This window comes from Erinaceus europaeus, chromosome 3 (assembly GCF_950295315.1).
Source record: "Erinaceus europaeus chromosome 3, mEriEur2.1, whole genome shotgun sequence".
NCBI lineage: Eukaryota > Metazoa > Chordata > Mammalia > Eulipotyphla > Erinaceidae > Erinaceus > Erinaceus europaeus.
This window is the reverse complement of record NC_080164.1, coordinates 185,573,051-185,599,504: the sequence shown is the minus strand read 5'-3', so window position 1 is coordinate 185,599,504 and position 26,454 is coordinate 185,573,051. Positions and strand designations below refer to the sequence as shown.

Sequence of the window (26,454 nt, the reverse complement as noted above, 5' to 3'; positions counted from 1 at the left end):
CTAATTCCATCAGGACCCAGAGGATAAATAAATAAATACATAGGGAAGGATGGGGGGCGTTGGTAGTGTACCTAGTTGAGTACACGTTACAATGCTCAAGGACTCAGGTTCAAGCCCCCAGTCCCCACCTGTAGAAGGAAATCTTTGCGAGTGGTGAAGCAGTGCTGCAGGTATCTCGCTCTTTCTCCCTATTACCCCCTTCCCTCTTGATTTCTGGCTGTCTCTATCCAATAAATAAAGATAACAAATTTTTTTTTTTTTTAAGGGAAGGACACTCAGAAATAGTAGGTATGACTTAGAAAGGAAGAGAAAGCAGGACCATAGGAAAAGATGGGCAAATATATGTGAACATAGATAGTAATAGAAATAATAGTCAACCCATATCTGTGATCTTGGGAGAACTAATGCGGTTTCCAGTGGGGGACATGGTGACACAGAACTCTGGTGGTGGAAAGGGGTGGAGTGATACCTGTTATCTTATTAATTTTGCAAGTCAATATTAGATCACTAGAAAACAAACAAAAACATGTCACATACCCAGGAGCCACAGGGTCAGTCACACCGCCTACCCCCAACCTCACTTGCTCCAGTCTCCTGTCTCATCACTGTTTATGCTGTGTCTGAGTTACCCCATCAGTCTGACCACTGAGCCACATCTCACACTGGCACACATACCTCCAAAACCACAACGGTGCCCACCACCATAGAGTAGATGTCATACTGGGCCACCTGCCTGCTCAGGGACAGGCTCAGGGTCCTTATGGCGTCCAGGTACTGCCGGCGAAGCTTGACGCCCAGATTGAGGAGGGCTGCCGAGCTGTTTTCCTCCAGATACAGTTTGATCCAGTTTCTATGCAGCCTTTCTGATACTTTAAACTGCTCAAATCCAGGCTCTAACAAGAGGAATGGGCAACATGGAAGGACTGTCATGCGCAGGAATGTGGTGGACAGCTCCTGAGGATAAAGGACTCCAGGAACTAAGGCAACGCCGCAGGCAGAGGAAGTGCTGGAGTCTGCATGCATGTGCCCTGCAGCAGCATGAGAAATGCCAGCCCCACTCTGCTCAGCTCCTTCTCTACATCCTTACTCCCCGTCTTTCCCTTCCTTAGCCACTGTGCCATATCAGAGCCCTAAAGGGTGCTATGGAGACAGGCTCTTGGCTTGCCCAGCCCATCCAGCCTTCACAGTGCTGCTGTGTCACCTCCACCAGCTCCCTGCCCCGTGCAGGCTGGGCCTTCCTCCCACCCACACAGCAGCTGCTCCAGATCCTTGCTTCCTTTCTCCCAAAGTCCTCTCTGGAAAGAGATGGTGGCATTTTGGTCCCATCTGTTTGGTGCAGGCTAGGTGACCAGCCTTGTGCAAATCTAGGGCTGGAGAGGCAGCTCTGCCCACATCTCTACCTCACTCCCCCAGCTGCTGCACTCTGGCCACCAGTCAGTCCTTAAAGGTGCAGACACGCCCCAAAGCCCGGCCTCCCAGTCCTGACCGTAACTGTCGCCCTCACCATCTGCACTTACTTCTCCTTCTGCAGCCTGCACTGGCCCCCAGGCCATCTTCATTTCTTTCTCTGTTCCCCCAAGAGGGTAAGCTCCTTAAGGTCACCTTCAAGAGGCAATCCTTAAGGAGGTAATCCCTGGGATTGCTCTGTCTCCAGTGCTTTGAACAATCCCTGGCTAAATGGGAACATGGTGAAAACATGTGACAGTGAACATTAGATAACTAAGTCTATGAAAGACCTTGGCTAAGAAAATTCTTCCAGAGCCTGGGAGGTGGCGCAGGGTGTAAAGTGCTGAACTCTCAACCAGTGACCACTGGCAACCCATGTGTCAGAGTGATGCTTTGGTTCAATATCTCTCTCTCCTTTAAGTAAATAAATAGCCAGAGGTTTCTAGAGAACACAGCCTAGGCAGGGGTAGATAGCATAACGGTTATTCACAGAGAACACAATCTGTGCAATAAAATTTCTCAGGAGGAACACCAGGTTCAGTGAAAAGACACCATGAGAAGACAAACCTGGCCCGAGAGGATGAAAGGATTTAGTCAAGGGCTTATTTTCATTATGCATCCCAAAAAATATCAGGGAGAATGGAGACAGCACAGAGATTCTGCAAAAGACTTTTCTGCCTGAAGCTTGAGGTCCCAGGTTTAATTGTCAGCACCATCATAAGCCAGAGCCGAGTAGTGCTCTGGCAAATTAGAAAAAAAAAAAAAAAAGTGTGTGTGTGTAGGGGAACTCTGTGAATACAGAGGGTGTGTATGTGTGTGTGTGTCAGTGTTATAGTGTAGTGAGGACTTTCTGTGAATACAGAGGGTGTGTGTGTATGTGTATGTGTGTGTGTGTGTGTGTGTCAGTGTTATAGTGTAGTGAGGACTTTCTGTGAATACAGAGGGTGTGTGTGTGTGTGTGTGTGTGTGTCTGTCAGTGTTATAGTGCAGTGAGGACTTTCTGTGCAGTTACAGGGCAGCACTGGTGTCTACTTGACCTACCTTTTTCATATGATGGCACGCTCTCCTGCAACAATTTGCTAAGCTGGACTGAATTTAAATGTAAAAACCTCAGTTGTTCTCTCATTGGCTTTCCTTCTATCACTGGGAATAAAAGACTGCCAACACTGTTTTTTGGAATTGGCAGACCAAGTCCTACTGCTAGTGTTACAGCCAAGTCAGTCTGCTGAACATGTTTTGGTTGTCTGATATCACCTGGAGGAGCAAGAAAAAGAAGAACAACACATTAAGTAACAGACTTTTAGAAGCGGAAGTTCCTTTCTCTCTTTCTTTCTTTTCCCTTTTTGCTGCCCTTGTTGTTTTTATCATTGTTGTGGTTATTATTGTTGTTACTGATGTTGTTGTTGCCAGATAGGACAGAGGGAAATGGAGAAAGAAGGGGAGAGAAAGACAGACACCTGTAAACCTGTTTCACCGCTTGTGAAGTGACACCCCTGCAGGTGGGAAGCCGGGGGCTCGAACTGGGATCTTTATGCCGGTGCGAGTTTTGTGCCATGTGCGCTTAACCTGTTGTGCTATTGCCCGACCCCTGAAGTAGGAGTTTCTAAGTGTCCTCGCATCTGACTTTCTGTAAAGCAATCTAAGTCCACATGTTGAACTGTGTACCATCTACAGGAGAGAGACAATGCTAGGAATTCAACAGTGTCAGGGCATGGGGTGGCATACAAGTAGCAGATAACTGGGCAGATACAAGGTACAGCCATGCCTGCAAAGTCAATAGTCAGCCTCTGACCTGAGTGAGGTGGGCTCCCTAGCAGCCCAGCCCAGCCCCCCTGAATTCAGACAGGTGCAGGCAGTCTCACTGAGAAGTGGACACAGAATCCTTGCTGTGCCCTGAGAGGAGCAGGCTGCTGTACTGGGAAAACAGAAAGAGGCGCGGTTCAGATGGATGGTACCCATGACCAATGGGAGTGGGGTGGGAGGGGATGGAGGGGATGAAGCGGGGGGTCCCCTGGTGGTGCAGGGATGAGCACAGCTGCCTTCCAACAGCAGACCTAAAGATCCAGCGATGCTGTGTATTGGGGCATGTCTTTTCTTTCTCTCTTCCTTTCTTCCTCTTTTTCTTTTCTTTTTCCTTTTTTTTGTCACCTCTAGGGTTACATTTCTTTGAGCCAACTTCCTTTTAGATTGAGAGAAATAGAGATAGGAGGAGAGAGGGAAAGATTCCACAGCATGGAAGTTTCTAGAGTAGTGAAGGAGTTAGGGGGTTGGATGGTGGTGCACTGGGTTAAGCACACATAGTACCAAGCACAAGGACCCATGCAAGGATCCCAGTTCAAGTCCCTGGCTCCCCATCTGCAAGGGGGAGGTCACTTCGCAAGCAGCGAAGCAGGTCTGCAGGAGTCTTTCTATCTTCCCCCTCCCCTGTCATTTTCTCTCTGTCCTGTCTGGAAAAAAATAAAAATTAAAAAATAAATGGCTGCAGGAGCAGTGGATCCATACTGCAGGCACTGAGCCCCAGCGGAAGAGTAGTGGGGGAGTTGGGCTCAAATCTGAGTCATGCCTACGCCACACTGAGTGCACTATTCAAGTGAGCCATCTTGCCAGCACCCACGTTAGTTTTTAAAAATTAGACTACAGGAAACAGAAAATGATTAAATGAAGGTCCATAATGTTTAATACACCTAAATTCTCACCAGGTTTCCTTTCAAATGAAGAGCTGATTAAGATCAGAGGAGTATTTACTTCTTCCAGGGAAGAGGCCCCATGGCTTCCCGTCTCAGACATGCCATGATCTCCACAAAGAACCAGCAAACTGGGTGAAAGAGCCTTTCTCTCCTGGAGGGCAAAGCAAAAACATTTCAACTGCACCCAAACTGAGAACACACGATCGTGTTAAGAAAGGAAATGCATGGATGTGAGGTCATCTGGCTGCGACACCTGTCACCCCACTGATCACCAGGGTTGATTCGGCTGAACTGGCTGGCTAGGCGGGTGTCCCCTTCCTCCCTCACTGCTCCATGTGCGTCCCTCCCGAAGCTGCGCGCTCAGTTGAAGAGGATGGCCTTCCCGAATAGAGAAGGACCGGTCTTCGGTCGAGGGTATAGGGGTGGCTGCGCTCCCCTGCTAGAACCTCCAGACAAGCTCTCAAGAAAGTAAATTCAGACTTTGGAGCTCTGAGTATGTGAGTGCATGTGCTGAGTGCATGTGCACCTGTGCTGTATGTGTATGTGGAGCCAGATCTGGGACACTCTTTTATGCAAACAGAGCTGACGAAAGGGAAAGACTACAACAGTGGAGCTGCTCTTGGTCTCATGGCGCCTCCCACTTCGGTGTGCTAGGGCTGGAACCCAGACCTCCTGCCAGGAAAGGCAGGCACCCTAGCTAGTGAGTTGTCTCTCCAGTGCCAAGCTTAAGTTTACTTTACAGATAGCCACTCCTTCCAAATGAATTTCATACTTTTGCTTATAAGTGTAGCTGGGGGAGTCAGGGAATAGCAGTGGGTTAAGGGCACATGGCGCGAACTGGCGTAAAGATCCCGGTTTGAGCCCCCGGCCCCTCACCTTCAGGGGAGTCACTTCATAGGTAGTGAAGCAGGTCTGCAGGTGTCTATCTTTCTCTTCCCCTCTCTGTCTTCCCCTCCTCTCTCCATTTCTCTCTGTCCTATCCAACAACGACAACATCAATAACAACAACAACTACAACAACTGTTGGTATGCTTCTAATTCTGCTTTTAAAAAACCCCTTCTGTTTCATTTGGTTTAATCCCCCCTGCATTCTATTTACATAACACTGTATTCTATTTACATAACCTGTTAACAAGCACCACCCTCCCTCCAGGGCATTGGTGGTTCAGTGGTAGAATTCTTGCCTGCTCCGCCCCCTCTCCTTGTCATACCCTGATTTCACCAGTCACTTTTCTCTCCACCCTCTCTGTGTCGCATCCTGTTCCCACCCTACTAGGCTAGTATATTTATAAGGACAAGATTGTTTGTAGTTTTTAGTTTAGCTTAGCTTGGTATAGATTGTGCTGCGTCCTGCATGAATAAAGAGATACTGCGTGCAACCCAGCTATGAATCCCGGGTCGTCTGTTACCCACCCGTGAAGCCAGCCCGGCGAAAACAACAAACAACAATAAAAACAACAAGGGCAACAAAAGGAGAATAAATTAATAAATATAAAAAAATAAATAAGTGTAGTTGGATCCAAGTGCCAAGGTCAAATAATGGCATAAATAAAACAGACTCCTAAGGGCAACAAAAGGGAAAATAAATTAAAAAACAAAACAAAACAAAAACAGACTCCTACAGAGAGCATGGAGTCTGGCAGCAGAGCATCTGCATGTGGTTTCCGACTCTGAAATTTACTGATTCAGTCTGCGCATATTATGCAAGTGTCCTTCGCTGTGATGGAGCTGGCCCTCTGTGCATGGGCTCCAGCTGGGTGTCCACTGCTGCACCTTCATCTGGAGCATGTCTTCACAGAGGGCACGTCTGTACCCCTAGCCTCTGCTCACTACTCACAAGTCAGGGATAATTGCTACAACCACACTGCTCAAAATCTCAGCCTCAGGGCTAGCAGACAGTGCAGCAGGTGGAGTATATGGCTTGCCAAGGGCTCCGTGTCCCTGCTTCTCTATGTGTACATGCATACAACAAATAAAGTTGGGCTGGTGTCGCTGTGCGGCAGTAGGCCTACAGTGCTACCCAGAGAACACAACCTCCTGCTGTTGTGGTCTGTCCCTATCAGCAGAGCATACATGCTACCATTCTCAAGGACCTGGGTTTAAGCTTCTGCCCCCACCTGCGGGGTGGGGGTGCTTCACGAGAACTGCAGCAGTGCTTCAGGTGGCTCCTTTTCTGTCTCACGCTCCATTAAAAACTGGCCACGGGGAGCTGGGCGGGAGCGCAGCGGGTTAAGCGCACGTGGCACAAAGTGCCAGGTCCGGCATAAGAATCCTGGTTTGAGCCCCTGGCTCTCCACCTGCAGGGGAGTCTCTTCACAGGCGGTGAAGCAGGTCTGCAGATGTCTATCTTTCTCTCCCCCTCTCTGTCTTCTCCACCTCTATCCATTTCTCTCTGTCCTATCTAACAACGACGACAACAATAGTAACTACAACAATAAAAAGAAACAACAAGGGCAACAAAAGGGAATAAATAAATATTTAAAAATAAAACTGACCACAGGACAGGTCAGTGGCACACCTGGTTAAGTCTACACATTGCCATACATAAGGACTTGGGTTCAAGTCCCCATCCCTGCCTGCAAAAGAAACTTGCAAGCAGTGGAGCAATGCTAGAGGCACCTCCCCCCCACCCCCGCCTCCAGTCACTGAGGCTTGGTGCTACACTATGAATCCACCGCTGCCCCCCCCCACCCTTTCTCTATCTCACCTCTCTGTCAATTTCTAAGTCTTCATCAAAAATAAAGACAAGGGGAAAGGGGGGGGGCAATCAGGAATAGTAGATTCATCATGCAGGTACTGAGTCCCAGCAATAACCCTGGCGGCAAAAATTAAGGGAAACACCAGTAGGATGGGAACTGGGAGAGCTGTTACTATACAGGCTGAAGGAGACTTGAGTCAGGGCCCTCACAGTGGTGCCGGCATGTGGCCGGCACTCTGGCTGGGAAGGACACCTGAGAGATGGTGGGTGTGATGTTTGTGTAGGGTCTCTTTTTTGATGTTTGTGTATCTCTTTTGGGAGACCCGGAAGCAGGACCTCCCAACAGCACAGCACTTCTCACCTCTGACAGCAAGGAGGTATGGATCCTCGTCAGGATGCCGTCCATCTCACTGAGCTTGTGTCCGATCAGGGGGCTGCTGGGTCCAAACACGTGGCCGATGTGGTCCAGTCCAAGGTAGTGAAGGATCAGCACATCCCAGTCCCCCCTCTTCAGCACTTTATCCAAATGCCTGGTGACATTATTATCCACCTTTACAGGGGGAGGCACATAAAAGTCAATCCCTGAATTTCCCTCCAACTTGAACCCCAAAGAAACCTGACAGTCATTTTAAAATCTAGGGTATTTAAGGTTACAGAACTCATGGGAATTTGAAAAGAAAAAAAAAAAAAAGAACTTAGTTAAAATTTAAACGTTACCATCCAATTAAGCTTCCTCTGGTATTGTTTCAGTATGTCTTTTTTTTAATATTTATTTGTTATTGGGTAGAGACAGAGAGAAATTGAGAGAGAAGGGGGAGATAGAGAGACACCTGCAGACCTGTTTTACCACCTGTGAAACAACTCCCCTGTAGGTGGGGAGCCGGGGGCTTGAACCGGGATCCTAACCGGTCCTTGTGCTTTGCGCCACATGTGCTTAACCTGCTGCACTACCGCCCAACTCCCTTCAGTACGTCTTGATGAGTGGAACAAAGACGTAAATTGTTAAAGTGCACAAGACTTGGTCACTGACAAAGAGGCTATGGGGATCTCTCCTGGGCTGAACTAAGCTGAACAGATGACTAAGTGAAAACGTCTCCAAGTTGTTACAAGACAATGAAGGTCGACCAGGAGACAGAGCAACCAAGGGCACAGGACTTTCTCTTTTCCTTTTGAAAACAACTCAAGTGGGGAAGCCTGGTAGCTTCAAAAGAAAGGAGAATTCTTGTTTTACAGTAGAGTTAGGGTCAGACAGATGTCATATATGCATGGGAGCATCCCAGGAAAAATCACGCACACCTGTAAAGGGGAGGGACAGGCACATGCAGTTGGGGAATACGCAAGAATCACATACCACACATATACCTCACACATGTGAACATGAAAGATGATGGAGGAGAAAACATCTTCAGGGGCTGACTTTACTATGGCAACAAGGAGAAAGGTGGCCAAAGGCTGGGTTGGCTCGGCTGGGGAAAGCAGTTCAGGATGGCCAGGTGTGCCCATACTCTGCATTTTACTAGAGCTCGGGTCTCTCTTTTAGTTTCTCTCAATTTCTCATAAAAGTAAATCAAAGATAACTAGTGACTAAGAACAGTTAAGATAGACAGGAAAGATGGTAGCCTGGGAAGTGGCTAAAGCATTGGACTCCCAAGTCTCAGGTCCTAAGTTCAATCCTTGGCATTGCATGAATCATAGTGCCTCTATGGTTGTCTCTCCCTCTCCCCCCAATTAGTAAATAAGACATAAATAGGCCTGGGGAGAAGCACAGTGGATCTGCAAAAGACTTTCTTGGCTGAGACTCTGAAGTTCCCATTCAATTCCCAGCACCACCAGCAGCCAGAGCTGAGCAGTGTTCTGGTCTCTACCTTTCCCTCTGTACCTCTCATTAAAAATAAAGTATGGCAGGGTAGATAGCATAATGGTTCTGCCTGAGGCTCTGAAGTCCCAGGTTCAATCCCCCATACCACATTAGCCAGAGATAAGCAGTGCTCTGGTAAAAAGATAAGTAAAAATTCATTAATTAAAGTAATATATAAGTCTAAAAGAAGACAGAGTCTAAATTTAGGTCAGCAGCAAGGAGGTGTAGCTGGGGGCATCTGTGTGGCTCTTATGGAAGGCTATGCTGGGAGGACAGACACAGCCCCCGTGACAGCAGTCAGGCCACTCCTGAAAGCAATCAGTCTGCTCAGCCCTGATGCCTCAGATTGCCCCATTCTCTCACACTAAAAAACCTCCTTCAAAGGGAGAGCTTCTGAGTTTACTCACCATGTAGGGTGAGGAAACTCAGTCACTGCTAAGCAACACTTGCATGTCTGCACGGGGCCAAAGCAAAGGGTCCTGACACAGCGGCATGGAGATGTGAGCTGCCAGGCTGCCCAACCCCACGCCAAACCCAGATTTGTGAGCATGTGCCGCTGCCCAGCATCGCTTCTCCAACTCTGGGCCTTGTCGGACCTTCCTGCTTTCTGTACACTTCTGCCAGGTACCGCAGTCAGGACCTACCTCGTTCATCACCTGCACTCGAGACTCCCCCCTCAGATGACACCCCCCTTGCTGGACAGAAACCAGGCCCGCTTGGGCTCTCCTTTACCGACGTGACAAGCTCAGCCTTCTACACAGGAAGTCCCTGCTCACCTGTCAAAATGAGCTGGTGGCTCCTCCCTGGGAAACCCTTCCTGCTCCTTTGCAGGCTCTGGGTTGCAGAGAGCTCTAGGCACACCGGCCGCAGGGTTTATGTCCCCGGGTTGTAATAATCCTTACAATCTCTTCAGACTACTCCCCTCTTATCAACACAAGCCACACACCAGGCATTGCTGCCTCTCACTAAGTGGGAAATCAGGCATGGCTAGTACCACACATCTGTTCTTACAAAAGCTGACCTCTGTGTAATCTGACACAAAAAATGAAGTTGTTCCATCATACTCCACAAAATGCTTTGGAAATAATTTCACCCATGTTTCATCTCCATAAAAGATGATTCTTTTCCCAGCTGCTTTTGCTTGTCTGAGCACGCTGTCTTCCAGGAGGGCAGGTGAGTTGAGGTTCCTGACAACATCCACAAAGCCAGGGAGGCTCCCTGTCATCAGTGCCTGCAGGAACAAAGTTTGAGCATGAATGGGCTGAACCTAAAGTGGAGTATGGGGAGGAGACCAAAGGCCACAGGGCGGCAACATAAGCCTGGGGAGCCCTGATGCTGCGTGGTGACTACTAGGACAGAGAAGGCAGCAGCCAACTTGAGTGAAGACTGGACCCCACCAATAAGCATGCCTTTCTACTCATGAGCAAGTGGAAGGGCTGTGGGGGAGCAGGGTCACAGAAGGTCAGCAAAGTACCTGCGGATCATGAGAAAGAGAGCAGAGGACAAAGTGTGCAATGCACTGAAATCATGGGCCCACATGTCCAGACCTCCCATCAGATCCTCCCCTAAGCTTCAAATCTTCCACAGGTGACGAATGAACTCCTTACACCAACCTCAAAGTTCAGTCATAGTCAGATCCACTCTTGAGTGGAAAGGATAGCTCCCCACACCCCTAGGGAAGCAGTCAGTCTGTGTGCATTAACTCCCGGGAACTCCAAGCTGGCCTGGCAATGCTGGGAGAACCATTTCACTGTTCACCAGACTACCCTAATTTGCTGGGAGAGGGCGTAAGTCTGGTATGCTCTTGCACCATTCTGATACAGAACGAAGTCAACTGTGTCTGATTTGCGCACATCATCTATCAAGTGCAGGTGGGAAGACCCAGAGAATATTCTGGCAAACAAAAAACAAAACAAAACAAAATAAAATAAGCCTAAACAAACAAATCTAGGAGGCTTGGTGGGAAGAACACAGGATATGCCTGACTTCAGTCCCTTCCACTGCATATGTCAGAATGGTGCTGTGGTATCTCTCTCCCCTCCTCCTTCATGGAATAAATTAATCTTTTTTTTCTCTCCCTAGTTTAAAATAAAAACAGAGGGGCCAGGTGGTGGTGCACCTGGTTAAATGCTCACATTATAGTGCATAAGGACCCAAGTTCAAGCCCCTGGTCCCCACATTCAGGGGAAAAACTTCACAAGTGGTGAAGCAGGGCTGCAGGTGTCTCTCTGTCTCTCTCCCTCTCTATCTCCTCCTCCCTTCTCAATTTGTCTCTGTCCAATAATAAATAAATAAAAATAAAATCAGGTCTGAGAGGTGGCATAGTGGATAAAGCACTGGACTCCCAATCATGAAATTCCAAGTTCAATACCCTAAATTGCTTATGTCAGAGTGATACTCTGGTTTTTCTCTCTGTCTTCCAATCTCTTTATTTAATTTCAATGAGAGAGAGAGAGACAGACAGACAGGCATGGGCACACACATAAACACAGAGACCAAAGCACTACTCAACTCTGACTTCTGTTAGGGCTAGGGATTGAACCTGGGACTGAACTAGGGATTAAGAGGGGAAAGGGAGATGAAGAGAAAAAGGAAGACACCTGTACCACTACTCCACCACTTGTGAAGCTCCCCCTGCAGCTAGGATCCCAGGTCCTTGTGCATCAGCCAGGTGCATCACCACCCACTCCCATTAAAAACCTTTGAGCTGGGACATGTTGGTTGTCCAGGTGGGAGTTGTGGGCTTTCAAGGGGGAAAACTCAGCAGACTAGATGGTTCATTCACTGCAGAAGAGGGGGGCACACCTGGAGAGCTGGGGTGTGTATGCACTGTGTGGACGAGACAGAAGGTGAGGAATTCCCCCAAAGGATGGTGAGGTGGTTGGGACAGCCATGTGGCCTTGAGGTTTGGGGTAGGTAGTAAGCAGCGTGTAAAGCCACAAGAGGGACTTGGGATAGGGCAGCACGACCTGATTTGTGTTTGGATGGGATCCTGGCAAAAAGTAGCAGTGAGACTTAGTCCAGGATGCAGATTATCACAGACTGGGCTAGGGTGCTGGCAGGAGAGATGCCGATTCAGTTACAGGTAAAAGATAAGTGGTCATTAATCCTTAAATTTCTTTCTTTTTCTTTTTACCAGAGCACCTCTCAGCTCTGGCTTATGGTGGTGTGGGGGATTGAACCTGGGACTTTGAAGCATCAGGCATGAGTCTCTTTGCAGAACCATTATGCTATCTACCCCCGCCCAATCCTTAAAGTTCTACAGTATACTAGAAGAAAAAAAAAAACTTTCAGAATTAGTCTTTGATTGATAGTAAGTAATCTTTTCAGGGAGTTGGGCACAGCGGGTTAAGCTCAGGTGGCGTAAAGCACAAGGACCCCGGTTAAAGCCCCCAGCTCCCCATCTGCAGGGGAGTTGCTTCACAAGTGGTGAAGCAGGTCTGCAGGTGTCTCTCTCTCTCCCCTTCTTCTTTTTAATTTCTTTTGTTATTTATTTTCCCTTTTGTTGCCCTTGTTGTTTTGTTGTTGTAGTTAGTATTATTGTTGTTGATGTCATCGTTGTTGGATAGGACAGAGAGAAATGGAGAGAGGCGGGGAAGACAGAAGGGGAGAGAAACACTCTCTCTGTCTTCCCCATCTCTCTTGATTTCTCTCTGTCCTATCCAACAACAACAACATCAATGACAACAATAATAAAACAACAAGGGCAACAAAAGGGAATACATAAATATTTTTTAAAATATCTAACCTTTCCACATGTTTACCAGCCACTTCCATTTCCTCCTTTCTTTCCAACCTTACACATCATAGTTTAACTTGTTGAATGAAGGACATATCACATCCAAAAGTGGCAGAGAAGAGGAATTCAAGATTAAAAAAAGAAAAAAATCAGTGAAAGATGTGGTATCACTTCCTTCCATCCAAGACTGCATGATTCATCCAGTAAACAGTACCTATTAAACGCAGCCTGCATACTTCAAATCAAGAAATGGTGTACATACACACACACAAAATAAAATAAAATAAATTTTAAAAAAAGAAGTGGCTCCAACTAACCCAACAGGAAGGTGCCACATGACCAGTAACTGTGAGGCTCTGTGGGAGACTTTTACACCACACCAGCACATAGTGTGCCCACGTTTTAGAATCTGTTGCTTTCTGTTTCCATCTTTTTGATATGAGCTTGACTGCAATTGCCCTAGGCTTTTATGATCTCCAGTAGAAACTGAGTCTCAATCCCCAGCACGATCTATCTTGGCATATTCTTGTTATCATGCGTTAGTCACATTTTACAGCAACATCCCTGTGTTTACATTTGTCTAATGACTTTGTCTCTATTAGAAATTAAAAGCTGGTGGTCGGGCGGTAGCGCAGCAGGTTAAATGCACATGGCGCAAAAGCGCAAGGACTGGTAAGGATCCAGTTTGAGCCCCCGGCTCCCCACCTGCAGTGTGTGTGGGGGGGTCTCTTCACAAGTGGTGAAGCAGGTCTGCAGGTGTCTGTCTGTCTCTCCCCGTCTCCCCTCCTCTCTCGATTTCTCTCTGTACTATCCAACAACAGCAATGACAATAATGATAATAATGAAAACAAGGGTAACAAGAGCAACAAAAATGGGAAAAATGGCCTCCAGGAGCAGTGGATTCGTAGTGCAGGCACCAAGCCCCAGCAATAACCCTGGAAGCGGGAGTCGGGCAGTAGCGCAGCAGGTTAAGCACAGGTGGCTCAAAGTGCAAGGACCAGCATAAGGATCCTGGTTCGAGCCCCTGGCTCCCCACCTGCAGGCAGTTCACTTCACAGGTGGTGAAGCAGGTCTGCAGGTGTCTGTCTTTCTCTCCCTCTGTCTTCCCCTCCTCTCTCCATTTCTCTCTGTCCTATCCAACAACGACAACATCAATGACAACAACGATAACTACAACAATAAAAAACAACAAGGGAAACAAAAGGGAATGAATAAATAAATATTTTAAAAATATATTTAAAAATTAACCCTGGAAGCAAAAAAGAAAGAAATTAAAAGCTTGGGGTCCAGGTGGTGGTCCCAAGCCCCTGGTCCTCATGTACAAGGTGGGAAGCTTCATGAGTGATGAAGCAGTGCTACAGGTTTCTGTCTCTTTCCCTATCTTCTCTCTTCTCAATTTCTCTGACTCTAATAATAAATAAACAAAACTAAAAAAAGTTACAGAGACTAAAAGTTCTATGAAGGCAGTGAAATTTTCCCCCAACTATATGCCCAGCACACCAATAAAGGTTTATCTTATTGTTTAATCTATAATTCTTGGATAAAGCTCTATGCATTTCAAAGCAACACTTTCCAGGCTGAATACCTGAAGGCTTACATAGCAGGAAGAGAGAATTGTCCAGGTCAAATCAAGCTCATTAGATCACTATGTATCCATAACATTTAATTTATATGAGTCTTCTTCCACACCCATACAATCAAAAGGCAAAATTAGATAACTCCAAAGGCTTCAGATTGTGACTGACCCACAGTGGCCTGGGAGGTAGTGTAGTGGCTAAAGTGCTCAATTTACAAACACAATGACTCACACAAAGGTCAGGCCCAGGCACTGAATGTGCCAGTGATGCTCTGGTTCTCTTGCTCCTCTATCAGTAATAATAAAAAAAAAACATAGGGCTGGGGAGACAGGATAGTGGTTCTGCAAAAGGCTTTCAGGTCTGAGGTTCGAGGTTGTAGGTTTAATTCCCAGCACCAGCATCAGCCAGAACTGAGCAGTGGTCTGGTCCCTGTCTCGGTATCTCTCATTAAAAAAGAGTAATAGTGGTCCAGGAGGTGGTGCAGTGGATAAAGCACTGGACTCTCAGCCATGAGGTCCTGAGTTTGATCCCCGGCTGCACATATACCAGAGTGATGACTGGTTCCTTCTCTCCTTTCTCATGAATAAATAAATTCTTATGAAAAAAAAGAAAAATAAAGGACTTAAATAAATACATCTTAAAAACAAAGTAGTTTACAGTTCACTGAAGACAGCAGGGCAGAAAGGAGAATAATTTCTCTTGGGTTAGGCCTACCTGGATGTTAGGGTTCTAAATACTGTCTTCCATGAAGCATGAGCTTGGCTAATTGATAAGAGGTGCAAAGCAAGTATCTCAGTTCCTATCCACCTGTCAAGCATCACCACTCTAATGGCCCACCTGATAATACCACAGGCCCACATCCACTTAGCTATAACTGGGCACCCTAAATCTTTGAAGAGCTGAAAGATTTATAAAGCATTGTGAGTTGTTTTACCTTAATTCGAGGCATAGTAACTGTTGGTGGCTTTGCTTCAGCCACAAAACTGTGAGCTGCTCCTTTTTCCACAAGATAACTTGTGTAGGGCATAAATTTCACACCCTTCGATCCAAACACAAAATCATCCCTCAAGGCATCTATCAGCACAATAACAACTTTACTGAAGAGAGGTGGTGGGAGTTTGGTCCAGTTGGAACTGGCTCCTAGGTGTTTGAAAAAAAAAAAAAAAGGATGTGAGTTGTTTTTTTATTGTTTTATTAGGGAATAACGACTTACAAGTTGTAGATGTCTGAGCACGCATCTACTGTGCATGTCAAGCTCACCTTCCCACCCTCCCCCAAGAAAATCAATGTCAAAACTTTATTTACCTCCTACCCATCATATAATCTAGCTTCTATTTCTCCCGTCCTGTCTACACACCCCCCATAGAGGAAGGCCTGTCTAAGGCCTGGGAGCTATGCAGGGCTGGACCTGGCCATGGTAGTCAGCTGGGGACGGGAGGGGCCACACAAGACTAAACTGCCATGTCCTTAGTGGTTTGAGTCCTGGAGTGGGAAAACGTGGCAGCTGACCTACAGCCAAACGCAGCTGGAGGAGCAGAACAGCGTGTACCAAGAGCACGAGGTCAGCGGGCCTGCAGGGGGCAGCCCCAGTGGCCAGCACTGCGGGGAGGGGGCAGCGCGGGATCCGGGCGGCGGGTGAGGGGCGGGCACAGGACTGCCGCCCAGCAGCCGGCATCTGCGGCGGGACGCGGGGAGCGCGCCCTCTGTGGCCGGGGAGGCGGGCGGGACGCGGGGAGGCGGGCGGGACGCGGGGAGCGGGCGGGACGCGGGGAGGCGGGCGGGACGCGGGGAGCGGGCGGGACGCGGGGAGGCGGGCGGGACGCGGGGAGCGGGCGGGACGCGGGGAGGCGGGCGGGACGCGGGGAGCGCGCCCTCTGTGGCCGGGGAGGCGGGCGGGACGCGGGGAGCGGGCGGGACGCGGGGAGCGCCCCCTCTGCGGGCCGGGAGGCGGGCGGGACGCGGGTGTTAGAAGCAGTAACTCTAGAATTGCTTTAAGTAAAATTTTAGGCATGAGTTGTAAGTATAGTTGCTTTTCTGCCTGCAGTGGAAAATTCCTGTAAAAGGGGGCTAGACAAAACCCAAGATGTAAGCCACCTGCTGTTTGTCTCACAGAGAAGAGCTCGCCTAACCAAGTCCTTGACACCCAGCCATTGCTCACGGTGAGGGAGCTGACAGCCGGCGGTCTTGGCTGACAGTGAGAAAGAGTGCCGACCCTGTTCTGCATACAGGCTTGAAATCAGACAGTTCTTACAGGCTGCTTAGGGTATTGCAATGTCTGAAATGATTGGATCCTGCGTTTTCTGTAAAATGCTATTGTGTGTGTGACAGAACCCTAGTTTTGCATATTCCCCACCCAAGATGTACTCTGGAATCCTATCACTTGTGTGGGTTGAGCCTTGTTCAGGGTCGAGCTTGGTAGACTAACATCAGTCACCACTCGGCCCGGATTGCAATTCGTAAATAAACATCTTTTGCTTCCTTGCAGTGGATGGAGATTTGATTTTTGCTCTGTAGCAGCGGGGAGCGCCCCCTCTGCGGCCGGGAGGCGGGAGGGACGCGGGGAGCGGGCGGGACTGTGTCCGGGAGGCGGGAGGGACGCGGGGAGCGGGCGGGACTGTGGCCGGGAGGCGGGAGGGACGCGGGGAGCGGGCGGGACTGTGGCCGGGGAGCGGGAGGGACGCGGGGAGCGGGCGGGACGCGGGGAGCGCCCCCTCTGCGGCCGGGAGTCGGGCCTCGCAGCTGGAGCCGAGGGCCGGGGTAGGGACCTACCCGCCGCAGGCTCGGGCACCGGGGCCTCTGCTCGGTGCTCTGAGCTGGACGTGGAACGAACCGGAGCCGGGAAGAAGCCCCGAAGGAAGACGGCGAGCCCCAGCACCTCGACCACCACGCAGCAGGCAGCGAAGGAGCCCGAGCCCAGCCGCATGGCGCCACAAGCCGCAGCCGGCTCCCGCCCCGACGCTGGACCTGACCCGGAGTCGGCAGCCGCTGACACTGACAGACACCACTGCGTCCCTCACGTCCGCCCGCGCGCCGGAAATACGCACAGAGAGGGCTCTGAGCGCCAAAATTTTGCGTCACTACCTGCGCCGTCCCAGACCCCGCTCACGACGTCATTGCAACGTCCAGGGCCGTCATCATCCCGCAACCTCCACTCAGCCCCGCCCCCTCCACCCAGAGCCGCCCTCTCCACACAGCCACGCCCCTCCACTCAGCCTCGCCCACCCTGCCACGCCCTATCCACTCAGGCACGTCCCCTCCGTTCAGCCCCGCCCCCTCCACTCAGCCCCGCCCCCTCCACTCAGCCCCGCCGCTCCAAGACCCGCCCTCTCCACACAGCTCCTCCACTCAGACCCGCCCCCTCCACTCAGACCCGCCCCCTCCACCCAGACCCGCCCCCCTCCACCCAGACCCGCCCCCTCTCCACCCAGACCCGCCCCCTCCACCCAGACCCGCCCCCTCTCCACCCAGACCCGCCCCCTCCACCCAGACCCGCCCCCTCTCCACCCAGACCCGCCCCCTCCACCCACACCCGCCCCCTCCACCCAGAACCGCCCCCTCCACCCAGACCCGCCCCCTCTCCACCCAGACCCGCCCCCTCTCCACCCAGACCCGCCCCCTCCACCCAGACCCGCCCCCTCTCCCCCCACACCCGCCCCCCTCCACCCAGACCCGCCCCCTCTCCACCCACACCCGCCCCCCTCCACCCACACCCGCCCCCCTCCACCCACACCCGCCCCCTCTCCAACCCGACCCGCCCCCCTCCACCCAGACCCGCCCCCCTCCACCCAGACCCGCCCCCTCTCCACCCAGACCCGCCCCCTCCACCCAGACCCGCCCCCTCTCCACCCAGACCCGCCCCCTCCACCCACACCCGCCCCCTCTCCACCCACACCCGCCCCCTCCACCCACACCCGCCCCCTCCACCCAGAACCGCCCCCTCCACCCAGACCCGCCCCCTCTCCACCCAGACCCGCCCCCTCTCCACCCAGACCCGCCCCCTCCACCCAGACCCGCCCCCTCTCCCCCCACACCCGCCCCCCTCCACCCACACCCGCCCCCTCTCCACCCACACCCGCCCCCCTCCACCCACACCCGCCCCCCTCCACCCACACCCGCCCCCTCTCCAACCCGACCCGCCCCCCTCCACCCACACCCGCCCCCCTCCACCCACACCCGCCCCCCTCCACCCACACCCGCCCCCTCTCCACCCAGACCCGCCCCCTCTGCACCCACACCCGCCCCCCTCCACCCACACCCGCCCCCCTCTCCACCCCGACCTGCTCTCATTCTCTCCGCCATCTCCCAGGACAAGCAGGATATTTCTGCACACCTCCTCTCCAGGATCCTTCATGCCTTACCTCTGGGTTCTGGGTCCAGCCTGGTCCTGCAGACCTTACAGCCCAGGGCTGAGGCCCTCCAGGCCCTGCTTCCCTTACCCCTTACTGTAGCCTCCTGCTGCACTCCTAGCATTCACTCACAAATTCTCTGGGGAGCAGGGTACCTAGTGATCCACCTGTGGTCACAACCCCCCCCCCCCCCAACAGTCTTGTCCTTCCCACCTAGAGCTGGTGCGTCCCAGACACCAGAAGAAGAGGGTTAATTGTGGCAGCTCCACCTTCAGGGTCAGAGGAGAAAAGGCAGGCCATACCAGTATTGCCTGAGGAAGCAGCAAGTGGGCATCTTCAGGAGCTGTCTATGCAGGCAAAGGGTGCTGTCTCCATTGGGGAATAGGCTCCCGAATGTCACATGCAGGTGTGTCACCTGACCAGGGGCTGGAATACCAGAATATAGCTGTCCTTATGGACCAGTGTCCAGGGGCTGTCAGGTCGCTTGCCCACACCAGACTTCAGCTTTATTTGCTGGTGGCATGTCACCTGGATGGCCTGCCTCCTCTGGGACACTGTCACTGTGAGGAGGGACTAGCAGGTGTGCCATGTCCTGCAACGAGAGAAAAGATTGGGTCTGAAAAAGCTTCCCATAGGAATAAGATGCCTAGTTTTCTCAAACTAAAAATCTGTGTTTACCTCCCCCCACATTAAGCAAGTTTCATCTGACCAAAAATAACCTGTTCCCTCAGAATAAAAGTCTGGTGTCCATGTTACCACTCAAAAATGTGTGCTGTGAATTTAAACCTATAAAGAAAGTTTCTATGGCCTAGGGTGGTGAAGTGGCAGTGGCCAGACTTCCGAACTTACAAGATTGAGGTCATGAATTTAATATTGTATGAAGCGAACTAGTTCATTCAAATTATGAAAGGTCAGAGGAGGACACATTATATTAGTGCTTCTTTTTAAATATATTTTTATTTATTCCCTTTTGTTGCCTTTGTTGTTTTACTGTTGTACTTATTTATTTTTTGCCTCCAGGGTCATTGCTGGGGGTCGGTGCCTGCACCATGCTCCTGGAGACTTTTTTTCCCTCTTTTGTTGCCCTTGTTGTAGCCTTGTTGTGGTTATTATTGTTGTCTTTGATATCGTTCATTGTTGGATCGGACAGAGAGAAATGGAGAGAGGAGGGGAAGACAGAGAGGGGGAGAGAAAGACAGACAGCTGCAGACCTGCTTCAACACTTGTGAAGCGACTCCCCTGCAGGTGGGGAGCCGGGGGCTTGAAATGGGATCCTTACACCCTCCTTGAGCTTTGTGCCGTGTGCACTTAACCGCTGTGCTACCGCCGGACTCCCTATCTTAGTATTTCATTCTCCCCAACCAGGTGCTTAAGCAGATGTGAGTTCAGCAAACTTGCACAATGAGTTTATTTTACAAGAGTCCCCCCGCCCCCAGCTATTTAACTTCAAACCAGGACACTGTCAGACTATATCTGTCAGTCAGGAAGTAAGGAAACAAGTAACTAAGGAATGAGAAAATATGTGCTAAAGTTGCCTGAGTTCCTAGCCAAAAAGTAAATTTAAAAAAATTATTTATTGCTTGACCCACTCACTCACATCAGATCATAACCCCCCGAAATATCCAACCCATGTGGGGGCTGGGGGAGGGATTTTGCCTTGTGGTATGTTTGTGTTGTGGTCCGGGAGGTGGTGCAGTGAAACAACTTTGGACTCTCAAGCAGGAGGTCTTGAGTTCGATCCCCGGCAGCATATGTGCCAGAGTGATGTCTGGTTCTTTCTCTCTCATCTTTCTCATTAATAAATAAATAAATTTTTAAAAAGTTTGTGTTATCTCAGACTTGCATATGGCCAGCGTGATTGATTCAGGTTTAGCCAGTGCCCAGTTCTACAGAATCAAATAAAATTATTGCTTCCTGCTTTTCTCCAGGACTTTAAGTCCATTCTTGGGGTCAATGAGTTGGTCTATCTCTAAAAATAGCTGGCATCACAAGTATCAGAGTGATGTACTGGTTCTCATTAATAAATAAACATCGGGAGTCAGGCGGTAGCGCAGTGGGTTAAGTGCAAGTGGCACAAAGCGCAAGGACTGTAGGGGAGTCGCTTCACAGGTGGTGAAGGTCTGCAGGTGTCTATCTTTCTCTCCCCCTCTTTGACTTCCCCTCCTCACTGTCCTATCCAACAACGACGACATCAATAACAACGATAATAACTGCAACAATAAGGGCAACAAAAGGAAATAAATAAGAATGATAAAAATAATCATCTCAGCCCATCATATTCTTCCTAGTGTCTTCCAATTGAGAAGCCTCTCATTTCTTCTTTTGTTTGTTTTGTCTTTTGCCTCCAGGGTTATAGCTGGGGCTCAGTGTCTGCACCATGAATCCACTGCTCCTGGAGGCTACTTTTTAATTTTTATTTATAAAAAGGAAACAAAGACCATAGAATAGGGGTACAACTCCACAGAATTCCCACAACCAGAACCCCGTATCCCATCCCCTCCCCTGATAGCTTTCCTATTCTTTATCCCTCTGGGAGCATGGACCCAGGGTCACTCTGGGATGCAGAAGGTGGAAGGTCTGGCTTCTGTAATTGCTTCCCCGCTGAACATGGGCGTTGGCAGGTGGATCCATACTCCCAGCCTGTCTCTCTTTCCCTAGTGGGGTAGGCTCCAGGACACATTGGTGGGGTTGCTTTTTCCCCTTTTGTTGTCCTTGTTGTTTTACTGTTGTTGTGATTTATTGTTGTTATTGATGTTGGATAGGACAGAGAGAAATGGAGAGAGGAAGGGAAGACAGAGGGGGAGAGAAAGACACCTGCAGACCTGCTTCACCACCTGTGAAAGGACTCCTCTGCAGGTGGGGAGTCCTGCTCCAACCGGGATCCTTAAGCTCCTCCTTGTGCTTTGCACCACATGCGCTTAACCTGCTGTGCGACTGCCTGACCCCCTACCTTTACCTGAGAGGCCTTGTCAGCACTTTGCTCAACTTTTCTGTTTACTGGTGATGATGTGTGGCGAGAAAATTGTCCTTCCTACCTTGCCATCAGATTGGCAGAGGACTTCTTGAAATTGAAAGATCAACTTGATTTTCCTTACAAGGTATTGGACAACTTGCATATGCGTGTAGGCATCAAAATGAACCAGCATCTTCATCTTTTAAAATCAAAATAACTTTTTTCTTATAATGAGGCTAGTGCACAGTAATTAAAGGAGATTAGAAAACACAGACAATTGGGAGGTGGCGTGGTGGATGAAACATCGGATCATTTGAGTTCAATCCCTACCACCATATGTGCCAGAGTGAAATGCTTGTTCTCTCCCCCGCCTCATAAATAAGTAAGACTATTTCCAAAAATATATATATTTATTTTCCCTTTTGTTGCCCTTGTTTTTCATTGTTGTTGTAGTTATTGTTGCTATTGATGTCGTTGTTGGATTGGGGGGGGAAGACAGAGGAGGAGAGAAAGACAGATACCTGCAGATCTGCTTCACCGCCTGTGAAGCAACTCCCGGGCAGGAGGGGAGCCGGGGGCTCGAACTGGGATCCTTAAGCCGGTCCCTGCGCTTCGCACCACCTGCGCTTAAGCCACCGTGCTACCGCTCAACTCCCGCCTAAGACTGTTTTTAAAAAGAGAACACAGACAAGGGCTGGCAAAACAGTTCATCTGTATAGTGTACCACGTTGCCATGGGCATGACCCAGGCTTGAGCCTGTCCCCCAACACATGGATGAGACTTTGCTGTTGCCTTGTCCTTCCTGTCTCTATCTGAAAAAGTCAGCCTAGAGCAGTGAAAACCTGGAGAAGGGAAAAAAAAAAAAAAAGAAAGAAAGAAAGAAAGAGAAAAGGAAAAGACGATACAGAGAAGTCAAAAGGGGAGATCCGTGATCCTATCAGAGACTCTGCGACCATCCTGCACGTGCTGTCGCGGGCATGAGCCTCTGGGTCCCCCGACGCGGTGCTCGTCCTTGTGAGCCGGGTCAGCACTTGGCAGACGGGTGCAGGTCCTCCCCCTCTGGGCGGACACGGCCCGCTGTCCCCAAACCAGGCCGCACCCCGTGCACTCAGCGCGAGGCTGTCCCGGACTCAGGCTGTGTGAGCTGCGTGGGACAGAGCCATGGCAGGCTGCCATTAGCCAGAGCGGTCACCGGACAGGACCCCCCCCCCCCCCCCCCCCCCGCGCCTGTGAGCGTCCACACACCTGCGGTCAAGGGCTACACACTGAACTCAGGAGAGCGCCGCTCCCCACCGAGCAACCGCCACACACCCGCACACCAAGCCCCGCATCCCGCGCCCAGAGCCCCGCCCACCGCACTGCGCACAAGCCCCGCCCACCACACCCGCTCCCCGCCCTCTGCGCCCAGAGCCCCACGAACGGGGCCTTGTACAAGCCCCGCCCACCACGCCCAGTCCCCGCCCTCCGCGCCCAGAGCCCCGCAAGCCGCGCTGCGAACAAGCCCCGCCCACCACGCCCAGTCCCCGCCCTCCGCGCCCAGACCCCGCCAGCCGCGCCCAGAGCCCCGCAAGCCGCGCGGCGAACAAGCCCCGCCCACCACGCCCAGTCCCCGCCCTCCGCGCCCAGACCCCGCCAGCCGCGCCCAGAGCCCCACTAGCTGCGTAACGAACAAGCCCCGCCCACCACACCCGGGTCCACCTTTCAGTCTCCTCCGCGCTTGCGCGACCGGAACCTCCGAGAAAGTTCCCGAAGCTGTGCCGGTCGTTTCCGGAGGCGCTTGAGTGTCGGAGACTTGGCAATCCCAGTGGCGCCGGCTTGTGACGAGGAGCTATGGCTTTGCTGTGTTATAACCGCGGCTGCGGCCAGCGATTCGATCCCGCGACCAACGCGGACGGTGAGGGACGCGACCCCAGACCTCCTAGCCCCGGCCCCTCAGCCCGCTCAGCCCCGGCACCCACCTCTCACGCCGCAGCACCCTCAGCCCCGGCACCATCCTCCTCCATCCGCTGCACCCTCAGCCCCGGCCCCTCGACCCCTCAGCCCCGGCACCACCTCACGCCTCAGCCCCGGCCCCTCGATCCCTCAGCCCCCGCACCACCTCACGCCTCAGCCTCGGGCCCTCAGCCCCGGCACCACCTCACGCCTCAGCCTCGGCCCCTCAGCCCCGGCCCCTCGACCCCTCAGCCCCGGCACCACCTCACGCCTCAGCCCCGGCCCCTCGATCCCTCAGCCCCCGCACCACCTCACGCCTCAGCCTCGGCCCCTCGATCCCTCAGCCCCGGCACCACCTCACGCCTCAGCCTCGGCCCCTCAGCCCCGGCCCCTCGACCCCTCAGCCCCGGCACCACCTCACGCCTCAGACCCGGCCCCTCGATCCCTCAGCCCCCGCACCACCTCACGCCTCAGCCTCGGCCCCTCGATCCCTCAGCCCCGGCACCACCTCACGCCTCAGCCTCGGCCCCTCAGCCCCGGCCCCTCGACCCCTCAGCCCCGGCACCACCTCACGCTTCAGCCCCGGCCCCTCGATCCCTCAGCCCCCTCACCACCTCACGCCTCAGCCCCGGCCCCTCGGGCCCTCAGCCCCGGCACCACCTCACGCCTCAGCCCCGGCCCCTCAGCCCCGGCCCCTCCTCCTCCATCCGCAGCACCCTAAGGCCCAGCACCCACCTCTCACACCACAGCACCCGCAGCCCCGGCACCTTTCTCCTCCATTCGCAGCACCCTAAGGCCCGGCACCCACATCTCATGCCGCAGCCCCACTCAGCCCCAGCCACACCTCCTCACTCCTCAGCCCCAGCACCACCTCCTCACTCCTCAGCCCCAGCACCACCTCCTCACTCCTCAGCCCCACTCAGCCCCAGCCACACCTCCTCACTCCTCAGCCCCAGCCTACACCTCCTCACTCCTCAGCCCCACTCAGCCCCAGCACCACCTCCTCACTCCTCAGCCCCAGCCTACACCTCCTCACTCCTCAGCCCCAGCCACACCTCATCACTCCTCAGCCCCAGCCTACACCTCACTCCTCAGCCCCATTCAGCCCCAGACCCACCTCCTCACTACTCAGCCCCATTCAGCCCCAGCCCCACCTTCTCACTCCTCAGCCACACTCAGTAAATACAAGTAAAGGCAGGCAAAGTGTGTAAAGTGCTCCATTTCTGCACCAATAACGAGCAGGGAGGAAGCAGGAGAGTAGCCCAAGAAGCAATGAAGGATCATGACCTCCCCCTTCCCATACACAGTTATTTGTGTGTGAGAGATAAAGACATAAGAAGCAAGGGGCCAGGTGGTGGCGCATCTGGTTGAATGCATGTTACAATGCACAAGGACTGGATTTCGGGCCCCTAGTCCCCACCTAAAAGGGAGAAAGCTTTGTGAGTGGTGAAGCGGTGATGCAGGGGTATGTCTAGTTAAATTTTGCACCTAGTCGGAAATAATGGTGTAGTAGTATTTGGTTTGTTGGTGGAGGGTGCATCTCCAGGGCTTTACTGCTCTAGACTGACTTTTAAAAAATGTTTGCTTATTATAGGATAGAGACGGAGAAATTGAAAGGGATGGGGAATATAGTGAAGAAGAGAGACAAGGACACTTGCAGACCTGCTTTATCACTTGCGAACGCTTTCCCCCTGCTGGTGGGGATCCTTGGTCCTTGCACATATAACGTGTGCTTCAACCAGGTGCACCACTGCCCAGCCCCTGGACTGACTTTCTTAGTGAGAGTTAGGGAAAGAAACCACAGACCCCAAACTTTTTTTTTAATAATCGTTTTGGATACAGCTAGAAATGAGAGGGAGCAGGAAGACACAGCACTACTACACCCCTTGTGAGGGTCCCCCCCTGCAGGCAGGGACTGGGGGTCTTGAACCCTAGGTCTTTGTGCGTTGTAACATGAGCACTCTTCCAGGTGCCACTGCCCCAGTGCTCAGAGATTCCTTCTTGTAGTGCAGCACGCTAAGTGAATTATTTTGTTGGGCTTGCATTTAGTTTTCTTTTTGTGCAATTTTACTGTCTGGCTTTAAAATTAGTCTGCCGCTGGTTAGCTTCATGAAATATGTTTTGAGATTTCCTTTATTTTGAAGAGTTTGAGAGGAGTAGGTATTTAGTCTTTAGAACTTTGGGTAGAATTTATTAATGAAGTCTTCTGGTACTAGGCTTTTATTTTGGGGGGAAGACTTGATTACTGTCTCACTTTACCTACTCATGATCAGTTTATTCATATTTTCTGATTCAGTTTTGGAATGTTCTGTATTTCTGTTTTGGGGAGATGTATATTTCAAAGAACTCTTAATTATCCAGTTTATTTCCATATTGATGTTTCATGTTTCTGTAATAACCTGTTTGTTACTCATATTTCTGAGTTTTCACTCTTTGAGTCTGGCAAAAGATTTGTATTTTTCATTTATCTCTCCAAAGAATCAACTCTTGGTATCATTGATTCTTTGTTATGTCTTCGGTCTTTCACTAATATTTACCCATTTGTTATTATTATACCTTTCTACTGAATTTTGGTTTCATCATTATTTGACTACCAGAATTCTCAATGGAGCTCAGGTGCTTGGGTAACAACTGCATTTTTCCTGGCAGTTTTATTATTTTTCTTCGTTTTTTTCTTTTTTTGATAGAAGATGAGAGAAGAGGGAGAGATGTATGCAACACTGCTTCAGTATGGATGAAGCTCCGTGCATATCTTCTCCCCCATTACAGGTGGAGACCCGGGCTTGAACCCAGGTCCTGGCACATGATGAATGTGCGGATCAGTCATGACCTGGCCCTATCAATTAAAAAAAAAAAATTATTTACTGGACAGAGAAGTCTAGAAGGAAAGGGGAGATTGAGAGGGAGAGATACCTATAGCACTGCTTCACCACTTCTGAAGTTTTCTCTCTGCAGGTGGGGGCCAGGGGCTTGCACATTGTAACAAGTGCACTCAATCAGGTGTGTTACTGCCCAGCCATTTGGTCCTATTTTTTTTTTTTTTAAATTTATATATTGGATAGAGACAGCCAGAAGTCGAGAGGGAAGGGGGTGATAAGAAGAGAGACACCTGCAGCCCTGCTTCACGACTTGCAAAGCTTTCCCCCTACAGGTGGGGACCATGGCTGGAACACTGGTCCTGTACATTGTAACGTGTGCTCATCCAGGTGTGCCACCTG

General features: G+C 51.1%; 2 protein-coding genes across 8 annotated transcripts in view; one reads left to right on the top strand and one right to left on the bottom strand.

The window, feature by feature from the left end:
• PIGG (phosphatidylinositol glycan anchor biosynthesis class G) overlaps positions 1–26,454 on the bottom strand; it is a 264,955-nt gene that overhangs the window by 13,518 nt on the left and 224,983 nt on the right. For 4 of the 6 annotated variants that reach the window (XM_060188401.1, XM_060188399.1, XM_060188400.1 and 1 more), the window contains exons 2-8: positions 16,775–16,963; positions 14,940–15,145; positions 9,711–9,920; positions 7,193–7,381; positions 4,143–4,284; positions 2,488–2,700; positions 676–893 (exon numbers count right to left, since the gene is read on the bottom strand). In XM_060188401.1, the coding sequence (XP_060044384.1) occupies positions 676–893; positions 2,488–2,700; positions 4,143–4,284; positions 7,193–7,381; positions 9,711–9,920; positions 14,940–15,145; positions 16,775–16,928 (1,332 nt within the window). In that variant the 5' untranslated portion in view covers positions 16,929–16,963. The other 2 variants (XM_060188402.1, XM_060188403.1) reach the window with 2 other exon arrangements.
• CHORDC1 (cysteine and histidine rich domain containing 1) overlaps positions 23,025–26,454 on the top strand; it is a 35,303-nt gene continuing 31,873 nt past the window's right edge. The window contains exon 1 of one of the 2 annotated variants that reach the window (XM_060188396.1): positions 23,025–23,198. In XM_060188396.1, the coding sequence (XP_060044379.1) occupies positions 23,135–23,198 (64 nt within the window). In that variant the 5' untranslated portion in view covers positions 23,025–23,134. The remainder of the gene's footprint in view (positions 23,199–26,454) is intronic. The other variant, XM_060188397.1, reaches the window with a different exon arrangement.